The sequence below is a fragment of the Vulpes lagopus genome, chromosome 8, assembly GCF_018345385.1.
Source record: "Vulpes lagopus strain Blue_001 chromosome 8, ASM1834538v1, whole genome shotgun sequence".
NCBI lineage: Eukaryota > Metazoa > Chordata > Mammalia > Carnivora > Canidae > Vulpes > Vulpes lagopus.
Window position 1 is genome coordinate 57,991,382 of NC_054831.1, and position 18,256 is coordinate 58,009,637.

At 36.2% G+C, this 18,256-nt stretch overlaps 1 protein-coding gene across 16 annotated transcripts in view; it reads right to left on the reverse strand.

Moving 5' to 3' along the window:
* Positions 1-18,256, reverse strand: part of PARD3 (par-3 family cell polarity regulator) — a 658,827-nt gene that overhangs the window by 237,890 nt on the left and 402,681 nt on the right. For all 16 annotated transcript variants that reach the window (XM_041765035.1, XM_041765041.1, XM_041765037.1 and 13 more), the window contains 2 exons: positions 4,369-4,557; positions 2,877-3,047 (listed from right to left, as the gene is read on the reverse strand). In XM_041765035.1, the coding sequence (XP_041620969.1) occupies positions 2,877-3,047; positions 4,369-4,557 (360 nt within the window). The remainder of the gene's footprint in view (positions 1-2,876; positions 3,048-4,368; positions 4,558-18,256) is intronic.

Here is an 18,256-nt window from a genome sequence, read left to right on the forward strand (position 1 = left end):
ATTCAAGATCAGCAGCATTCCAAGATTCCCAAGAGGCCAAGCAAAGGAGACTGAGAACCTTCCAGAGGATGTCTCACACATGCTGCATAGTTAAATGAGGGTAAGATGACGATACCTACTGTGAAGAGTGAGCAATTTTTGAAAAGAAAACACTAAGAGGATATATGGCACTTCCCACATATAAGAAAAGGGCAAGGAAAGACGTGACAAAATACAAACCATTCTCTTCAAATTCTCATCTCCTCTGACTTGAAATTAGGTATGCAAACCCTTGATTTAAAGACGAGTTAGTAAAATATACTTTTGTGATACTGTCAAAGACCGGACTCTGTGGCTGACTAATTGACCCAGAAGGAGGGAACTCAAGCACATTATTTTGGCTTGAGGTTCATTCATGACAAGATACTGTATGCTTATATAAATATTTACTGTAATGTAATTTACACATACTCTCTTATAATTCAGGGAGATGTTTTTCCAAAGGTAATATATAAGAACAACAGCAGCAAAATTATGTCTTAGGCCTTATGGGAAGCTGAACTGAGCTCTTCTGTCTTCATAAAATTCTTTAGTTAAACCCTGTCAGTACAAAAGGCTTCTCAGTAGTATTACAAAGAAAGCACAGCACTCATGATAAGATTTTTTTTATATAATTGTTTTATAAGCTTATACTCTCCTAAGAAATAGTAATAACTGGCAGTGTATGAAAATGATACCATAAGCAATATTGAATATTAAAGTCTATTACTGCCTATTGCAGCTGTTAACTTTACTTAAATCATTTCATTCACATAAATTCATATGCAGAAGTAAATGAGACACAGAGATATTTCAGTGGGATTCCAATTTCATGTGTTTTACAGGACAATGGGGAATAAAATCAGTGCTTTTATCAAAACATTTTCAGGCTGGCACAGGTTTACTTTGCTACTGTTTGGGGAATAACAGGGAATCATCTGAATCAGAGGATGTGGGCCTTTGGTACATTTCTTAATGTTGTAAGTGTTCCCAGAACATCCAATGCTTTTCTGTGAAGGAAAACTTTGAGAAGATGTTTACAAATTTTAATTTATTTTTAAAGAGACTGAGAATATGATATATTCTCCAGGAGATTATAAGTTCTATGAAAGAAGGAGCCTCATCTGTTTTTATTCACTGCCATATCCCAAAGATCTAACACATTTCCTGAATACAGTAGATGCTCAATAAACATCTGTCAAATGAATGCTGTCCTGTGAACATGAAATTTTTCAGTTTTAGAAAAAGACCTAATAAAGAACACTGTGCTTGTGAACTTACTGTGAAGGATTTTTCAACTAGCACTTTACAGGACTTATATTAGAAAGATCAGTTCATAATTTCTGGCAATGAATAAAAACTACATTATTCAAGAAAGCCATTCCAGTAACTTACTCTGAGGGATTAGCATTTATATTTACTTTATGAAAGTGAATTTTTTATGTCCCCCCTGTTCCCCATTCTGAGATTTTTAGTGAAGCTTACATTGTTCTTTAGTTGCTATGGAAATTTATTTGTTAATTATTATTAACAAATTCTCCACTTGAAAAATAAATACAATAAAGAAATAAGTCAATAGTCAATAAACTTTCCAAAATTGGTCACCTCTACACTGACTACCTTTCATTGCATATTTATGAATGTATTACAGGATGGCATGAGTGAACAACACAACCTAAATAGCTCATTTATATATATAACATAGATTTTTAAATTAAGAAAAACACTTAAATAATTTAGACATAATTTTCAGTTTGTATGATTTCCTAGTCATTTCCCTTTAGTTGATTTAAAAATGTGGGGAGTTGAGCATTGATTAAAAACAAAAACAAACTCTACATTTTTAATAAGATTTGCTCTGTAAATTCTCAGCTCCCACCTATTTCCTATAGTTAGCATATGATTTATAATAGATCTATGAACCTGTTTTTTTCCCAAGGTCTAATATTTTCAAATCAACATATTATTCCTTTTGAATGCCCCACTGTGCCAGAAAGTTATGTCTCTATTTACTCTTTTTTTTCTATTTGCAAAAACAGAGGATCACAACCTCCAGGAGAGGAGATGGTTCCTGCTCCTTTTTTTTTTTTTTTTTTTTAAAGATTTTATTTATTTATTCATGAGGGAGGCAGAGACACAGGAGAAGCAGGCTCCACACAGGTAGCCTGACATGGGACTCGATCCCGGGTCTCTAGGATCACCCCATAGGCCGAGGGCGGCACTAAACTGCTGAGCCATCCGGGCTGCCCAATTCCTACTCCTAATTATGCACTACTGCAGATATTTAAAACCAACCGTGACATTATACAATAGACATCACTCAAAAAGCATGCACTCAAGGGGAAAATACTCAACTCCATATTGAAAGACCTGGGGGACACAGGGAACAGAAGGGGAGACTTACACTTTCAACAATGTCACAAGAGAAACAGACTCTCCTGTCAGGGACTTTGAAAGAGGCATCCCATTTTAGATAAACAAATGAACAAGCCATTGTTCTTTCACTGCTTCTCTCTCCTAGATACAACACCCCTGAACAGAAGAGGAACTGTTGGCTCCCAGCAGGAACGTATGGCCCTGTTTTCAAGAAGGGAATCCAGCTAAAGATGCTCTTAAGATACCAGTGTTATTTGGTGAGCTGGCGACAGAAATACTAATGCACACTTAGGAATATTTTGATCATAGAATTAAGAGAGCAAATCACAGTCCAGTCAATACAATAAAAAGAGCAATGATAATTTTACAGTATTTTGAAGTAAAGTACCAGGTCCTGTCATCCTTTGTCCAATATTAGGACAAAACTTAGTCTTATTACAATTTCAAATACTAGTGTCTTCTTTTTATTTGCTATGCTTTACCTCATTGCACTTGCTTATTCGCCTCGCAACAATGAGCTGGATCATTCCTCGCTTGTTCCCTTCAGTGGACATAGATCTTCTGAGGGTTTCCATGGCGTCTTGGTTTGTCTTGCCCAATAGGGATTCTCCATTCACTGCTATCAGTTGATCATTCACCCGAAGCCTTCCATCCTGGGAAGAAAACAGGTAGAAATAAGTGCTATTAAATAGTCTATTATAAAAGAAGTTGCTTTCTCTTTAGTAAAAAAAAAAAAAAAAAAAAAAAAGAAAGAAAAAGAAAAGGTAATAAAAACATGAGGAAAGAAAGGGGGCTTTAATCCTAATGGATTATGCCCAATTGAACACGAGCACAATAACGTCTAAGCAGCCACTGCAGCCTGTGTCTATTTCAATCATTTATACATTTGTAAATCAAGTCATTATCATAATCTGTTTACCAAAATAGCATACTAATTCAAGGGACACAAAGTGATTATTTTCTTGCTTCCAGAGACACCCATAGAGGTTATTTACAACCCAAGACAAGAAAAAGCTCAAGGCTGTTAGATAATTGCAGAGAAGGGTCCCCTTAGCAAACAAGCAGGAAACTTGCTCTCCACTGGCAAACATACTAAGTGACCCACAGGGAAAGGGAGAGGGGAAAGATGAGCCTTCCTGTGGGGAAGCTCTGTGCCCAGAATGATGCTAAATCTTTGCATGGATTATCTTCTTTCAACTGCAATGATTACGGCCTGTAAATTCTGTGAGACAAAAAAAATGGGTACTTGAAGCTATGGATTCCATCCTAAAATGAGAGATCATGATTTCTATTAGTCTGATCACGAATGGAGGATTATGAAGAACACACAAGGCATCTGGTAAGCTTTACAGCGTATCAGAACCTGCCACTCCAAAACATGCCATTTTATTAGCACAAGGACTCTTGGGAGCTTCAGGCACCTGAGGAGGGGCAGATCAGGAGGAGCTCTCTACTCTCCCCATCTCTGGCTAAGTGCAGGGCACAGCATTCCTCTTAGGAAGATGTCCCCTCTCCTATCTCAAACCAGGAAGAGAACGATCCTCATCACTAGAGACAGCACTGGCACCCTGAGAGGAGTCAGGCTACAAAACAGACTGTACAAAAGAAACCTTATCTACCACTAGTTTCTGCCATACACTGACTATCCCACAACTGACCTCCCCTAGAAGCCCAAACATCCTTCTTTGGTCTAATCACTGTTCCACAATTCATTGCCCTTTAGATTCTGTCATTTCTGTAGAGCCCCTGTACACGAAACATTTTAAATATTAACATTGATAAAATTTGTAAACATGTTCTGTCCATCTGTCTTTTGCCAGTTTAATTCACAGGCCATAGAAACAGAACATAAGAGGGTAAGTACTCTCCCCTCCCCACACACACAGTGTAGATGTTTCCAAGATAGGAACAGGGTTGTAATAAAAAATTGTTTTGTTAATGGACATGAGCTGAGTAAAGTCAACATTTGCTTACTTTAGATGCTGCTCCTCCATTAATGATGGACTTGACGAAGATCCCCAAATCTGCATGATTCTCTTTTGACCGGTTACCTTTGACACTGACCCCAAGACCAGCTGATCCCGAATCATTCAGTGGAACTTCAAATGTCAGAAATTCCCTGGTGCCATCAGGTGTGAGAACAATATCCTCATCTTCTGCTTTCTAATAGGAAACAAAATTGCATGGCATGTTATATTCCAATGTTCCTTTCTCACAGCTCTCACAGGCACAGTATTTCCACCAAAGTTCCATGACAAGATCCATATAACAGTGCATCTGCACCCCCTCCAGATGATTCCTGGAACCAGCTGTTAATATTTTTATGTGGCACTTGTTTCAATATTGAAACAAACTCAAACCAGATTCTGAGAAATGTATGGAAAAATACAGCTGAAGACTGAAGACATGTGGTCTCCAAGAGTTTGTGATTTTGTGTTTTGTTTCCGTTTTTGTTTTTGGTCTGTTTATATATCCTAAACCACAGGAGGAAAACAGTAACAGCAGGAATCAAAATAAATATAATTCATTTGTCCTTTTATTGACTAGGAATTTTTGATGTTAAGAGTTTAATGTTCACTAATAGTCTATAATTTTATTCACAATTAATAGTAGGTTCTGATGATACAAAGCCAGCAGAAACGTGTATTCATTTTCAGAGAGCCACTAGAGAGCTTTACTCTCCAACATGTGTGAGAAACAAAATCAGAGGACACCTTTTTTCAACACTGGCATGCCTCTGACAGCTGGGGGCTATTCTCCAAGCAATATGGTGTCCCTAATTAGTTTTGTCTGCAAACTTTGATTTCATAATTGTATAGACATCACTGCACAAGAAGACTGTTTCAGGATACAACATGTTTAAGACACACAAACTCCTGCCCATCTCCCTTAAACCAGTGAGGGAGAACTGGAAGCTGAAAGTAGAGCCTGAGAAACTGCAGGGAGAGGACCTGTTCTGTCACTCCCCCAGGGCCCGCCAGTGGGCACCTGACCCACCCGCCCCTACCCTGGTCATCTCAAATTGGTAAGGGCAGATTTCTCTTTCAAAGTTAGTACTTCAATCAATCAATCAATCAATCAATAACAAAGTTAGTACTTCCAACCACATAAGAACTATGAGACACAAACTCTTCAAATCACAGTTAAACGCCTCATCTAATCCTACCACATGCTTCTGCTCTTTTTCCAATTTTGTAATATTTCTCCAGCATCCACCTAATCACTCAGGCTAGAATTATCAAATTATCATTGAGAAATAGCTAAACAACTTATGGTACATAATTAAACTAGACTCTAATGCAATCCTGTAAAATGTGCTTTTAAAAGAATGTTCAATTGCACACATGAAAGTAGGTTCTATTGCATACAGCCATGTGGGTAGACTTCAATTTTCTTCTCTTTGGCCCAATAAATTTTTAAATTTTTCTAATAACAATTGAAATTAACATAATAATGATATATTTTTTTATTTGAGGATTTAACATCGTAACTAGATGAAATAATTTTTGGAAGTATAGCATTTATCAATAAAAGATTATTTTTAAGATTATCATAATACATAAGGTATTTTTTTAAATCTCAAAATCCATAATAATGTGATTTATAAAGTGATATTTCTAATTTACTAATGTCCTATGTTAACATTTTATGGTAGGACATTCTTTGTGCCATCTTTGCTAAAGACAACCTCACACTTATCAGGTCAGGGTATGTAACCAAAAACAAATAAATAAAATAATTAATATGTTAAAATCAGGAAAACTATACAATAAAGAATGCAAAATAAGAACGACTTGAAAAGATACAGACAATAGCTATGTTAACTATACCAAGCAAATACATTTTGGTGTCAAAGTAAAAATCAAGCCTAACCCTGCTCATTATAATAATGTTTATATTTAAAATATTCCCAAAGAATAATTATAACTCAAAACCTATGCATTAGAGATATCAAATACTTATAACAAATATTAATATAATGCATATTTACTATACAGCTATCTCAATATAAAATCTCTTATAAAAACACTGTATAAGTGAATTTTGATGCCTGAAATACAAAATTTCAAAACATGCCATAGTGCCCTTCAGAATTATTTCAAATTCAGAAGTAATTAAAGGTAAAATATATTTTGTGAATCAGAATCAGGATTTATACTCCTGGAAAAGTTGCCTTTAAAATGGTATAAAACCACAGATAGTCCTTAGCTGGGCACATTTAGGTGTGATCATTGAATACATTTGTTTGCCTCAAGTCTGGAAGGTTCTTAATTGTGACTTACTGATTTAGATCTTCAGTTTGGCTTTTTAATGTTTACTGATTTTCACATTTCCATGATGTTTTATTAAGGCTTAAAATTCTCATTTATTTTTCTACTTGAAAAATCAAGATAAGGAGCTGACTGAATATATGAAGAAAAATTTTAATCAAGTTGGAATCATTTCCTGACATGCCCTACTCTGAACCTGTCTTAAAGGAGACTATTTTCTCCACAGGAAAGTTTCATTTATTATGAAAACTGCAGAATGGGAATAATATTCTTTTTCAGCTTTCTTATCAAGTCTTAAAAGTCATTATTATCATTAAAAACATTTAAGTGAGAGATTGTACTTTCCTTTGATATTTCATTATTAATCCATTTGGCTCTTGACATAAGACTGAAATTAATGCCAGCTTTTAGAACTTAATTTTCAGGCAGCCGAATGTTTTAAAAAATTTGCTCTTCAAAAACCATTTTAAATGCCATATTATAGAGAACTTTTTATGGAGTCTTCTAGTATAGAGATCTCTTCATTCTATACAAAGAAGCAGCTACTTTTCTATCACCTTGACTGTTTCCATCCAGATTCTATATTTTACAACTGAGTCAAATTCTTTCTACGAAAACACAATAAGTGTATTTTCTTTCATTTGCCTCTCGAGCCATTTGTAGGACCATGTCGCTCAAGCTCATATCATGTCCCTCATGCACACACATGTATGAACACTCCAAGTGACTTTTTGCATTGATGCAACCTGTTCTTTTTTTTTTTCCTTTGACCTTTGGCATTTTTGTTAAGCATACTAGAAGCAGGAAACCTGCAGAATGGGCAGTATGAAAGCTATTTGCTTTCCTACTATCCTCAGAGCAGCAGCAAAGATGCACACTTCTATCTACAGTGAGACAGAACAATAGCCACAGATGTGCAGCACCAAGGCCCAACCAGTGGTCCCAATAGCTGTGGGAAACAGCTGGTCCACAGGTCCCTCTGAGCCTGGTTAATCTGAAAAATGGGTAGATCTACAGGAGAGTGAGGGGGGAAAAGTTGATTATCTTAAGTAGCTGAGAAATAATCATGAGTAGAGTGATCTCTGAGCCTCAATATATTAAGATTTTTATAAGATCACACAAATTATGAAAAGAGGCAAAAGAAACATGGTGTGTATACATGTCATTGGAGTCCCTAAAATAATAGATTTCAGGCTCAGCAAAGAAATACATGACTTAACATCCTGCCATTTGTGAAACAGAAGGAAATAAATATATAAAATCTGCCTTCAGTGCCTGCTAATATACTGGTTTGGGCCCCAGTTTCTGACACAGAGCCCCTAAAACCCTTGTAATTTCCTATTAAGAGTGTCTGACACAGAGCTCCTAAATCCCTTGGGATTTTTCTGGAAGCTAGGGGCATCTTTTTTCTAATGAGGTGATATTTGGTGGATTCCTCAGTGGCTCCTGAAGGGGTCTGGTCATCAGAAAGAGCAAGCCATGATTAGAAGTTTAGAACTTACTCATTCTCCAAAAAAAGGAGAGGGGCTGAAAATAGAGTTAATAACTGATCATGCCTACTGATGAGGCCTACAGAAAAATCCCAAAAGTTTGAGGTTCAGAGAGCTTCCAGGTTGACAAACATATCTACATACCAGAATAGAGGCACATCCCAAATCCAAAGGGACAGTAGCTTCTGAGCTTGGAACTTGCAAATTTTGCCCTAAATATTTCTTCATCCGGTTTGCTACTTGTGCCCTTTGAAATATACTTTGTAAGAAATTCGCAAAAGTAAACTGTGTTCCGGTTCTGTGAGTTGCTTCAACAGATTATCAAACCCAAGGGGATGGTCATAGGAGCCTCTGATTTGTAGCCAAGTCAGACAGAGGTTGTGGGTACCCTGGTGACCAACTACTTCCTTATGGCATCTGAGTGGGAAGTAATCTGTGGGACTGAGCCACTATCTTGTGAGGTCTACACTAACTCCAGACAGTATGAGAAGTATATGGTGGAAGAACTCACACTTCTGATGTCGGAAGTGTTGTGAGTGGCAGCACAGAAATAACAGCAGAGTTATATGTTGCTCATTGCCCCCCTGTAATTTATTGACTTCTCTTCCACTCCCTTTTCCATGGAGTTAACTTCATTATTCCACAAACGTGATAAATTAAGAACAAAAAGATGAACACTACCACAAAAATAAGGAGATACAAATAAGCAATTCATTAAAGAAAGATGAGTGAATCAAAAAAAAAGGTAAAATAATTTACTGGTAACAAAAGACATGGAATCAACAAAAGTCATCAATCTACTGAAGAAAATCGCTTTAAGTAATGATATATACAAGAAAGCAGAAGACATGGTGAAATGAGCACTTTCCTGCACTACTGGTAAAATGTAAAAAGGCACTACATTTATAGAAGTCAATTTGATAATGCTTATCCACAGCCTCTGCAGTTTGCTTATTGTTTAATCCCAAAAACAGTACTTTAGTAATATGTTCTAAAAAACTGTGATCAAGAACAAAGATTTAACTGTTAAGATGTTCACCACTTTAATATGATAGCTAAAAAATAAGAAAAACGTACATGTATGATATTAAGTAAATTAAAATATACTTACATCATGTAATACTATTTAGCTGTTAAAGTATCTTCAAAAAGTGTCCCATTTGGTGGGACAGAGAAACATTTATGACTAAGAAACTGGGTTTTATCCGGTGAGCTTTCTTAATTTCTAATGCTTCACCCATCAGCCTGATACTCTATTTTAATAAATTGTTTAATGTCTGCCTTTTCATATCAGGAAAAGCTTTAGGAGGAAGGGACATATCAGTCCTCCTGCTTGGACCATGACATTTATTAGGTACATGATATGTGCCTGGGACAAGATATCTATTAGCTACACAAGAAGGAAATCATTTAAAACACACACACACACACACACACACACACACACACACACACATCAAAATGGTGGCACTGAAGTCACGTAATTGCGGGTGATTTTTTCTTCTTATACTTGACTGATGATTTTTGTACCATCCATTATACACTACGTTTTGTAATATAAAAACCCCATTGCGTGCCATTTCTTTAATTCTTCTTCCTCTTCCAAAACCCAGCATGGGAAAGAAGGGATAGGAGCATGGTTATAAATGTTGGGCAAGGGCTGGTGCTCAGAAGGGATACCACAGTCCTTACAAAACCAATATGCCCTGGTAGCAGCACATCACATTCTCAGACTAACAAAAGGCTGGCAGAAGTTAAAGGGAGATTACATTCATTCAGCACAAAGAGATTAAATAGTACGCAGTTATCACAAATAGGAGCAACGATTCATGTTTTTAATTAAGAGGAGGATTTTTTAAATGGAGAAGTTATTTTGGTTTTATTTTATTTTTTGCCTAAAAGATTGGCCCAAAGTTTAAGTTATATATTTTAATTTATCCTATATGTGAGATGAATATTTACACACATTATCTGTTGCTGATATGTTAAGGTTACTTATTATTATTAGCAAAGTCAAAATGTCACATCTGGCCTTACTAGACTCCATTCTAAATCAAATGGTAGATGTAAAATAAGTAAAATTTAAAGAATGTATTTGCTTAGTAATACAAGTACTGATAACAGGTATTAATCTGTAATGTAAAGTTAGGAGGAAAATCCTTATCATATTAAAAAATATCATACCAGGGATACCTGGGTGGCTCAGTGGTTGAGCATCTGTCTGCCTTTGGCTCAGGGCATGATCCCCAGGACCTGGGATCGAGTCCCACATTGGGCTCCTCTTGGGGAGCCTGCTTCTCCCTCTGCCATGTCTCTGTCTCTGTGTTCTCTCATGAATAAATAAATAAATAATAAAAATAAAATCTTAAAAAAAAAAATCACACCAACCCAAATCGAGGTACATTCTCAAAGAAACTTGCTCTTCAAAAATGAAAAATAAAGATAAGCTGAAGAAATGTTCCAGATTACATTAGACTGAAGACACTATACACTTAAATTCCATACATGGCCTTAGTTAGAAACAAGACCAGGATTTGATCATTCACATTCATTCATTCATTCATTCATCTATCTCTGCATACTATAAAGCACATTAATTGGGGTAAGCAATAGTATAACACTGTCAAATCAATGTCAATTTCATGACTTTGGTTACAGGAGGATATGCCCTTGTTTTTAGCACAGACACACTGAAATATTTACAGATAAGGGAAATTACATCAAATTTATTCTCAATTCAGAAAAAATATATATAGTGGGAAGGAAAGGAGGAAAAAGTGGAGGAGGGAGTGGAAGGTGAAAGATTTATTTATTTATTTATTTATTTATTTATTTATTTATTTATTTATTTATTTATGATAGACAGAGAGAGAAAGGCAGAGACACAGGCAGAGGGAGAAGCAGGCTCCATGTAGGGATCCTGATGTGGGAACTTGATCCCAGGACCACGACTGAGCCAAAGGCAGATACTCAACCACAGGCATCCCAGAAATACCTTTTATAAAATGAAAATTGTTTTAGGATAGCGCCTAGGATAGCGTCTCCAGGATAGCGCCCTGCGCCAAAGGCAGGCGCAAAACCACTGAGCCACCCAGGGATCCCCTGAAAAATTGTTTTAACGTAAGTTTGAATCAGGGCATCTTGGCTGGCTCAGTCAGAAGAGCATGTGACTCTCAGTTCAAGCCCCATGTTGGTTATAGAGATTTAAAAAAAAAAAAAAAACTTAAATAAGTTTGAATCATCTGAATTCAAACTTATTTCATTGAATTATAAGTTTAAAATAATTTTGAGCATTTAAAAACACTAAAAATAGCACGAGATTATATAAAATGCTGACAATAGCAATATTTGCTGCTCAAAACCAAAGTATTAAAGCCAACATATGATCAGTGTCTGACAGTATAACTCTTCATCAAAAACTAAAAAAAAAACACTTTAATATGTGTTCTCTACAGTATCCACATTATTCCACAAAATAGGGCCTACAAAGTGTTTCATTACGAGTTTAACCCAAACAATTTACACAATGATATAAAGTTGTAATGACTCAAAATTCATTCTCATTAAGCTCCCTATTTGCTTTGTTTGACTTGACTGCTTTTTTCTTCCCAGCTTTTTTGAGATATAATTAATATACAACATTACAGACGTTTAAAGAGTGTAATGGGTTCATTTGATACACTGACAAATTGAAAAATGATTACCACCATAGTATTAGTTAACACCAGCATCACATCACATAATTATATATTCTTTCTGTGGTAAGAACAGTTAAGGTCTACTCTCTAAGCAACTTTTAAGTATATAATACAGTATTAATTACAAACACTATTCTGTATATTAAATCCCCAGACCTTATTCATCTTATAACTGGAAGCTTATACTCCTTAACCAACACCTCGTCTTTCCTCCCATCCCCGAGGTCCTGGTAAACATCACTCTAGTCTGTTTCTAGGAGTTTGGCTTCTTTAGATTCCACATATAAGTGATATCACACAATATTTGTCTTTCTGTGACTTCTTTCAAGGAGCATAATGGCCTCAAGGTTCACCCATGTTGTTGCAAATGGCAGGGTGTTCTTCTTTCTTGTGGTTGAGTAACATTCCATTGTATATATACACATATATACACACCACATCTTCTTTAACTATGAATCTACTGATGAATACTTAGGTTGTTTCCATCTCTTGGCTACTGTGAATAATGTTGTAATGAAAAAGGGAGTGTAGATATCTCCGTAAGATCCTGATTTCAATTGCTTTGGATATATATACTCAAAAGTGGGATTGCTAGATCACATGTAGCTCTATTTTTAATTTTATGAAGAACCTTCATACTATCTTCTATCATCGCTGCACCAACTTACATCCTCTCCTACAGTATACAAGGGTTCCCTTTCCTCACTTTTTCCTAACATTTATCTCTAGTCATTTTGATGATAGTTACTTTAAGAGTTGTGAGGTGACTTTTGTGGTTTTGATTTGCATTGTTGATTAACTGATGTTCAGCACTTTCTCATGTATTCTCTGGCCATTTGTATGCCTTCTCTATAAAAACTTCTATTTAGTTCCTCTGCCTATTTTTGAATCACATTGTTTATTTTTTTGCTATTGAGTCAGGTGAGTTCTTCATGTATTCTTGTACTGATGCCCTATCAGAAGTATGATTTGCCAACATGTTTTCCCGTTCTATAGGTTGTCTTTTCATTTTATGGATTTCCTTTCCTGTGCAGAAGCTTTTTAATTTGAGTAGCTATCATTGTTCATTTTTGCTTTCATTCCCTTTGCTTTTGGTGTCAAATTCAAAACTCATCAAGTCCAATGTCAAAGAGCATGTTTTTTTTTTTTCTTGGAGTTTTATGGTTTCATAAATCCATTTAAATCCTTAATCCATTTTATGTTGATTTTTGTGTATGGTGTAAAATATGAGTTTAGTTTCATTCTTTTGCAGGTGGATATCAAGTTTTCTCAAGACAACTATCCTTTTCCCATTGTATAGTCTTGGGTCCTTTGTCATAAATTAATTGGCCATATATAGATGGGTTCATTTCTGGGTTCTTTATGCTGTTCCATTCACCTATGTGTCTGTTTTTATGCCAATACCATACTGTCTTGATAACTAAAGCTTCATAATGTAGTTTGAAATCAGGAAGTGTAATGACTCTAGCTTAGTTGCTCTTTGTTAAGATTGCTTTGGCTGCTAGGGGTCTTTGGTGTGGTTCAATGTGAATTTTAGTCTCACTTGTCTGTAAAAAATGTCACTGGAATTTTGATAGGGATTGCATTAAATCTGTAGATCACTTTGGGTAGTATATGGACATGTTAACATTTTTAATTCTTTAAATCCATGGGCACAGGGTATCTTTCCATTTATTTGTGTCACCTTCAACTTCTTTCACCAATGTCTTATGGTTTCCAGTGTTCAGATCTTTTACTGTCCTAATCAAATTTATACCTAGGTATTTTATCTTTTTGATCTTACTGCAAATGGGATAGTTCTCTTAATTTCTTCTACAGTTTTCTCATTTTATGGTGGGGTCCCTATGGTAGCATTTACTTGATCTCCTATAATGATTAAACGAATCTGTTAATGACAATTCTTATTACCTAGCTCATTAAATCTCTCAATCAAGACTAAATCTTCTGAAGTTAGCCTATCAAGATGCCTCTTGATCTTCAGGGAGGTTCTTGAAGACTCCTACATTTTCCATAGGGAGAACCCACTAACTCTTTTTGGAATGCATTTTTGAATTCATGACATTCAAGCATGTCTTATCTCCGTGGTCTAGTATCATCTCTAAACGATATTATTTTCTAAAGACCTACTTTTATCTAATGACCCTGAATCTGTTTAACATAAAATTTTGACATGGATCTTACTTAAGAGTTCTTGGGGAAGGCAGCCCAGGTGGGCTCAGCGGTTTAGCACCGCCTTCAGCCCAGGGTGTGATCCTGGAGACCCCGGATCAAGTCCCATGCCAGGCCCCTGATGGAGCCTGCTTCTCCCTCTGCTCTCTGTGTGTGTGTGTGTCTCTCATGAATAAAGAAATAAAAATCTTTAAAAAAAAAAAGTTCTTGGGGAGGTATACCAAGCAGGCCTACATTAGTCCTGTTTGGAGCCAAAGAAGAAACCGGCACTTTGGTTTAGTAAAAAGCCTTACAGCCAACAGGTAAATTCACTACACCTCACTGTGATGTTAATTTTATTATGTCAACTTACAGAGTGTTTTTGAATGAGGCTCATATTTAAATTGATGAACTCTGAATAAAACAGATTGCCCTCTACAATGTGGGTAGGCCTCATTCAATCAGTTAAAAGACAGCTTCCCTGAAGAAAAGATTCTCCAGCCACTGACTACAGACTGCATCTGTACCATTGGCTCTCGTGGGTCTGCAGCCTGCTGACCCCACACTACAGATCTGGACTTGGTGGCCTCAACAATCATGACAGCCATTTACTATACTAAATCTCTTCCTATATATACACATATCCTATTAGTTCTGTTTCTCTGGAGAACCCTGACTAGTACCCCATGTATTGTCTCATCCTACAGGACATCCAAAGGAGAGTGCCTTATTTTGAGTAAATAAACTCAAAGGCAAAGGGAGTCTGTTCAGGTCATAGAGCAAGTGGTGCTGAACCTCTGCTAAATGACTCTGCATTTTGTCCAATTTAGAATAAGTAATTTGAGGGGATCCTACGGTGGCTAAGCGGTTTGGTTTGGATCCTACGGTGGCTAAGCGGTTTGGCGCCTGCCTTTGGCCCAGGACCTGATCCTGGAGTCCCGGGATCAAGTCCCTCATCAGGCTCCCGGCATGGAGCCTGCTTCTCCCTCTGCCTGTGTCTCTGCCTCTCTCTCTCTCTCTCTCTCTCTCTCTCATGAATGAATTTAAAAAAAAATCTTTAGAATAAGTAATTTGAAACCAGATTTTCTAATCTTAAACGAGGACTTCAACTATTTCCATTGTGACCTTGTACTCTCTAATAGATTAAGTTCTTTTCAGTTTATCTCTCAAATCAGGCAAAGACCCTGCAGGAAAGGCATGACCTGGTGAGAACCAAAACTAACCCCTCAGGAAATAAGGACTACCCCGAGTCAGGAGACCCCAGTGTGACAGACCCAAAGACAAGGATCAACCTGACATTCACTGTCCCCCTGTATGTGTTAGAGGCATTTGGTGAAGTTCTAACAGGAGGCCTGGAGGCCAAGAAAAATGAAGTCATGGCCAGCTACTGAGAAAGTCAGAGGTCTGTCCTGGTAAGACTTGAACAAACTAACAAGAACCTAGATCAAACCAGACAGGCCCAAGATGGCTGACAAAGTAGGCTGGAAACCCCTGCCCAAATAAGGAAGAAAAGGCTCAAATCCAGCTTCTAAGAAATCCCCACCCTAAGTAGTGAATATAACACAATTGTCAGTTGTGTGCTGTGTTGTATCTGTCCTGTTATTCTTTCTCATAAGGCCACCAAGACCAAAAGATTTGGGTGACATCACTGGGACAGGATGGGTTGAGGACTCAGGGCTCACCGTCTCCCCAGTTCATGTGGCAACACATGTACGTACCAACCTTTGCTCTCCTTGTATAAACCTGGAAGTATTTTTAGCACATGGGAGACAGTCTTTGAGTTATTAGTCCACTATCTTCCCAGTGTTGGCCTCACTAAAATAAATCATTTTCTTGTTTTCACTACCACTCATCTCTCTGCCTCTGGATCTTGTCAGCAAAACTGGTTTGTTTGGGACCCCAAGAGCTAGGTGCTCTGGCCCCCCTTGTGCCCCAGCTATAATCTCCCACTCTCATTAAGATGATATTTAGAAGAGGTATAGGAAACTTATATCTCATAAATTCAAGAGGTCTACTAGTCACTGAACTTACACCTTACCGACGTGTTTTCAATTTCTCAGACTAAATCAGTTATGGGCCATTGTAATAATCAACCAACTAGCAAATTAATTGACTTTTATGACATACCTATTCTCAAGGTGCTTACAATTACCTAAAAGCTTAAATAATATCAGAGATTTTCAAGACCTGAATGAATTTAATGACTTGCCCTCAAAAGGCAGAGGCACAGTAAGTCATTTAAAAATGTAACATGGGGATCCCTGGGTGGCGCAGCGGTTTGGCGCCTGCCTTTGGCCCAGGGCGCGATCCTGGAGACCCGGGATCGAATCCCACATCAGGCTCCCGGTGCATGGAGCCTGCTTCTCCCTCCGCCTGTGTCTCTGCCTCTCTCTCTCTCTCTGTGACTATCATAAATAAATAAAAAATTAAAAAAATATAAAAATTAAAAAAAAATAAAAAAATAAAAATGTAACATGAAACCATTAACAAACCAAAACGGTATTAAATTAAATACATAGCAAGAGGAGATAGAGAGACACCAATATGAGAGGACATATTAAAAACAAGTAAACAGCAACAACAAAAAAGAAATAAAAAAGAAAATATTTAGAAAAAAAACAAACTGATTTCTGACTCAGCTTGGAAAACTCTCATCAGAAAAAATTTCCATTTATAATCAGAAATCAGACACACATACATATGTATATTTCTTCTTTTGTTAAGGTGACTGAATTGTCATTTACTGGGCCAATTTTCTCATGAACACACAGGCGACTGAGTAGTGGACTGAAAAGGACCTTGGAATTCTCAGTGGAATACCACATTTAAAGCCAATGCCACTTCTTCCCCTCAGTGATTGAAAAGGTCAGGGCTATTCATCAATTTCCTCACCAAGACTGCCTAAATGTTTTGAAAGAACATGCCTATCTTTACAGCTTATAGCATGATTTTCCATCTCACACTGTCCTAGACTTTAACAGGTGGTGATTATGGGCACTGACCCCTCACACAGTAGAAATCCTCATATAACTTTTGACTTCCCCATAAACTTTACTAAATAGCCTTATCAATATCATAAACAGTCAATTAATATATATTTTCTATGTTATATGTATTATGTGCTGTATTCTTACAATAAAGTTTGCTAGAGAAAAGGTTATTAAGAAAATCATAAGAGAAAATACATTTATAATAGTGTAATTATATAAAAAAAAAAAAAATCCACATATAAGGGGGTCCACACAGTTCAAACCCTCGTTTGGGGTCAACTATATTTTATTGCATGACAACTTTGTTTTCACAAAAGCTCTAGGATAAGATTCCAACAATAAAGGGGTAGTTATTCACCAAAGGTCATACTGCAAAACACTTCTGCCATTTAGCATTTATCTTCTCACTATTTCACGGTATGTTTATTGCTATACAAAAGTTTTATACAGACAAATCTAAATCTATTTATCTTTTGACATTTTGGTTTTGCCATGCTTAGACAGGCATTCACTACCCAAAGTTAACAGATATTTTCCCATATATTTTTTATTTTTTTATTTATATGTTTATTTTATTTTTCACATATTTTTAATACTTTTTAACATTTAATTTCATAACCAATTTGGGATTTATTTTGGTGTATGATGAGAAAAATAAATCTAACTCTCTAAAGTGAAAGGCTATTATTAACATGAAGTAAACTATCCTTTACAACTATTTTGAAATGCCTTTAACATACATCAGGTCTATCACTGTTAATGTGTTCAAGTGCTCTCTTCATCTATTCCTAGAGCAATATCATGCCATTTTAAGTATTTTAGCTTTACAGTACATTTTGCCATCATTATTGTATATAAAATAGTATAAATCACACTTGTGCCTAGTTTAAATTCTTTAAAATCAATCTGATTTCCCCTTCCCTTTCAACTTCCCCACCATACACATAAGCAAATACCATGGTGATTTTGATTAATTATCACTGACCAGTTGATTTTACGAATAAAAATTAAGACCATAAATTTTCTACAACCCATACTTATGAAATGTATAATAATACTCTCAATGTTGTTTACTGATTTTTCTGAGGTTTGATTTGTTATCCATGTTTATAATTATGGAATAATTTTAAATGACATTTTGTTTATTAGGTTCTAAGTTGTCTGCACATGAATGTGTAAAAAAAAAGAACAAACGTGTTAACTATGTCATTAAAATTCTTCATTTTCTAATTTTTTGTCTACATAATATAACAATTTTCAGAAAA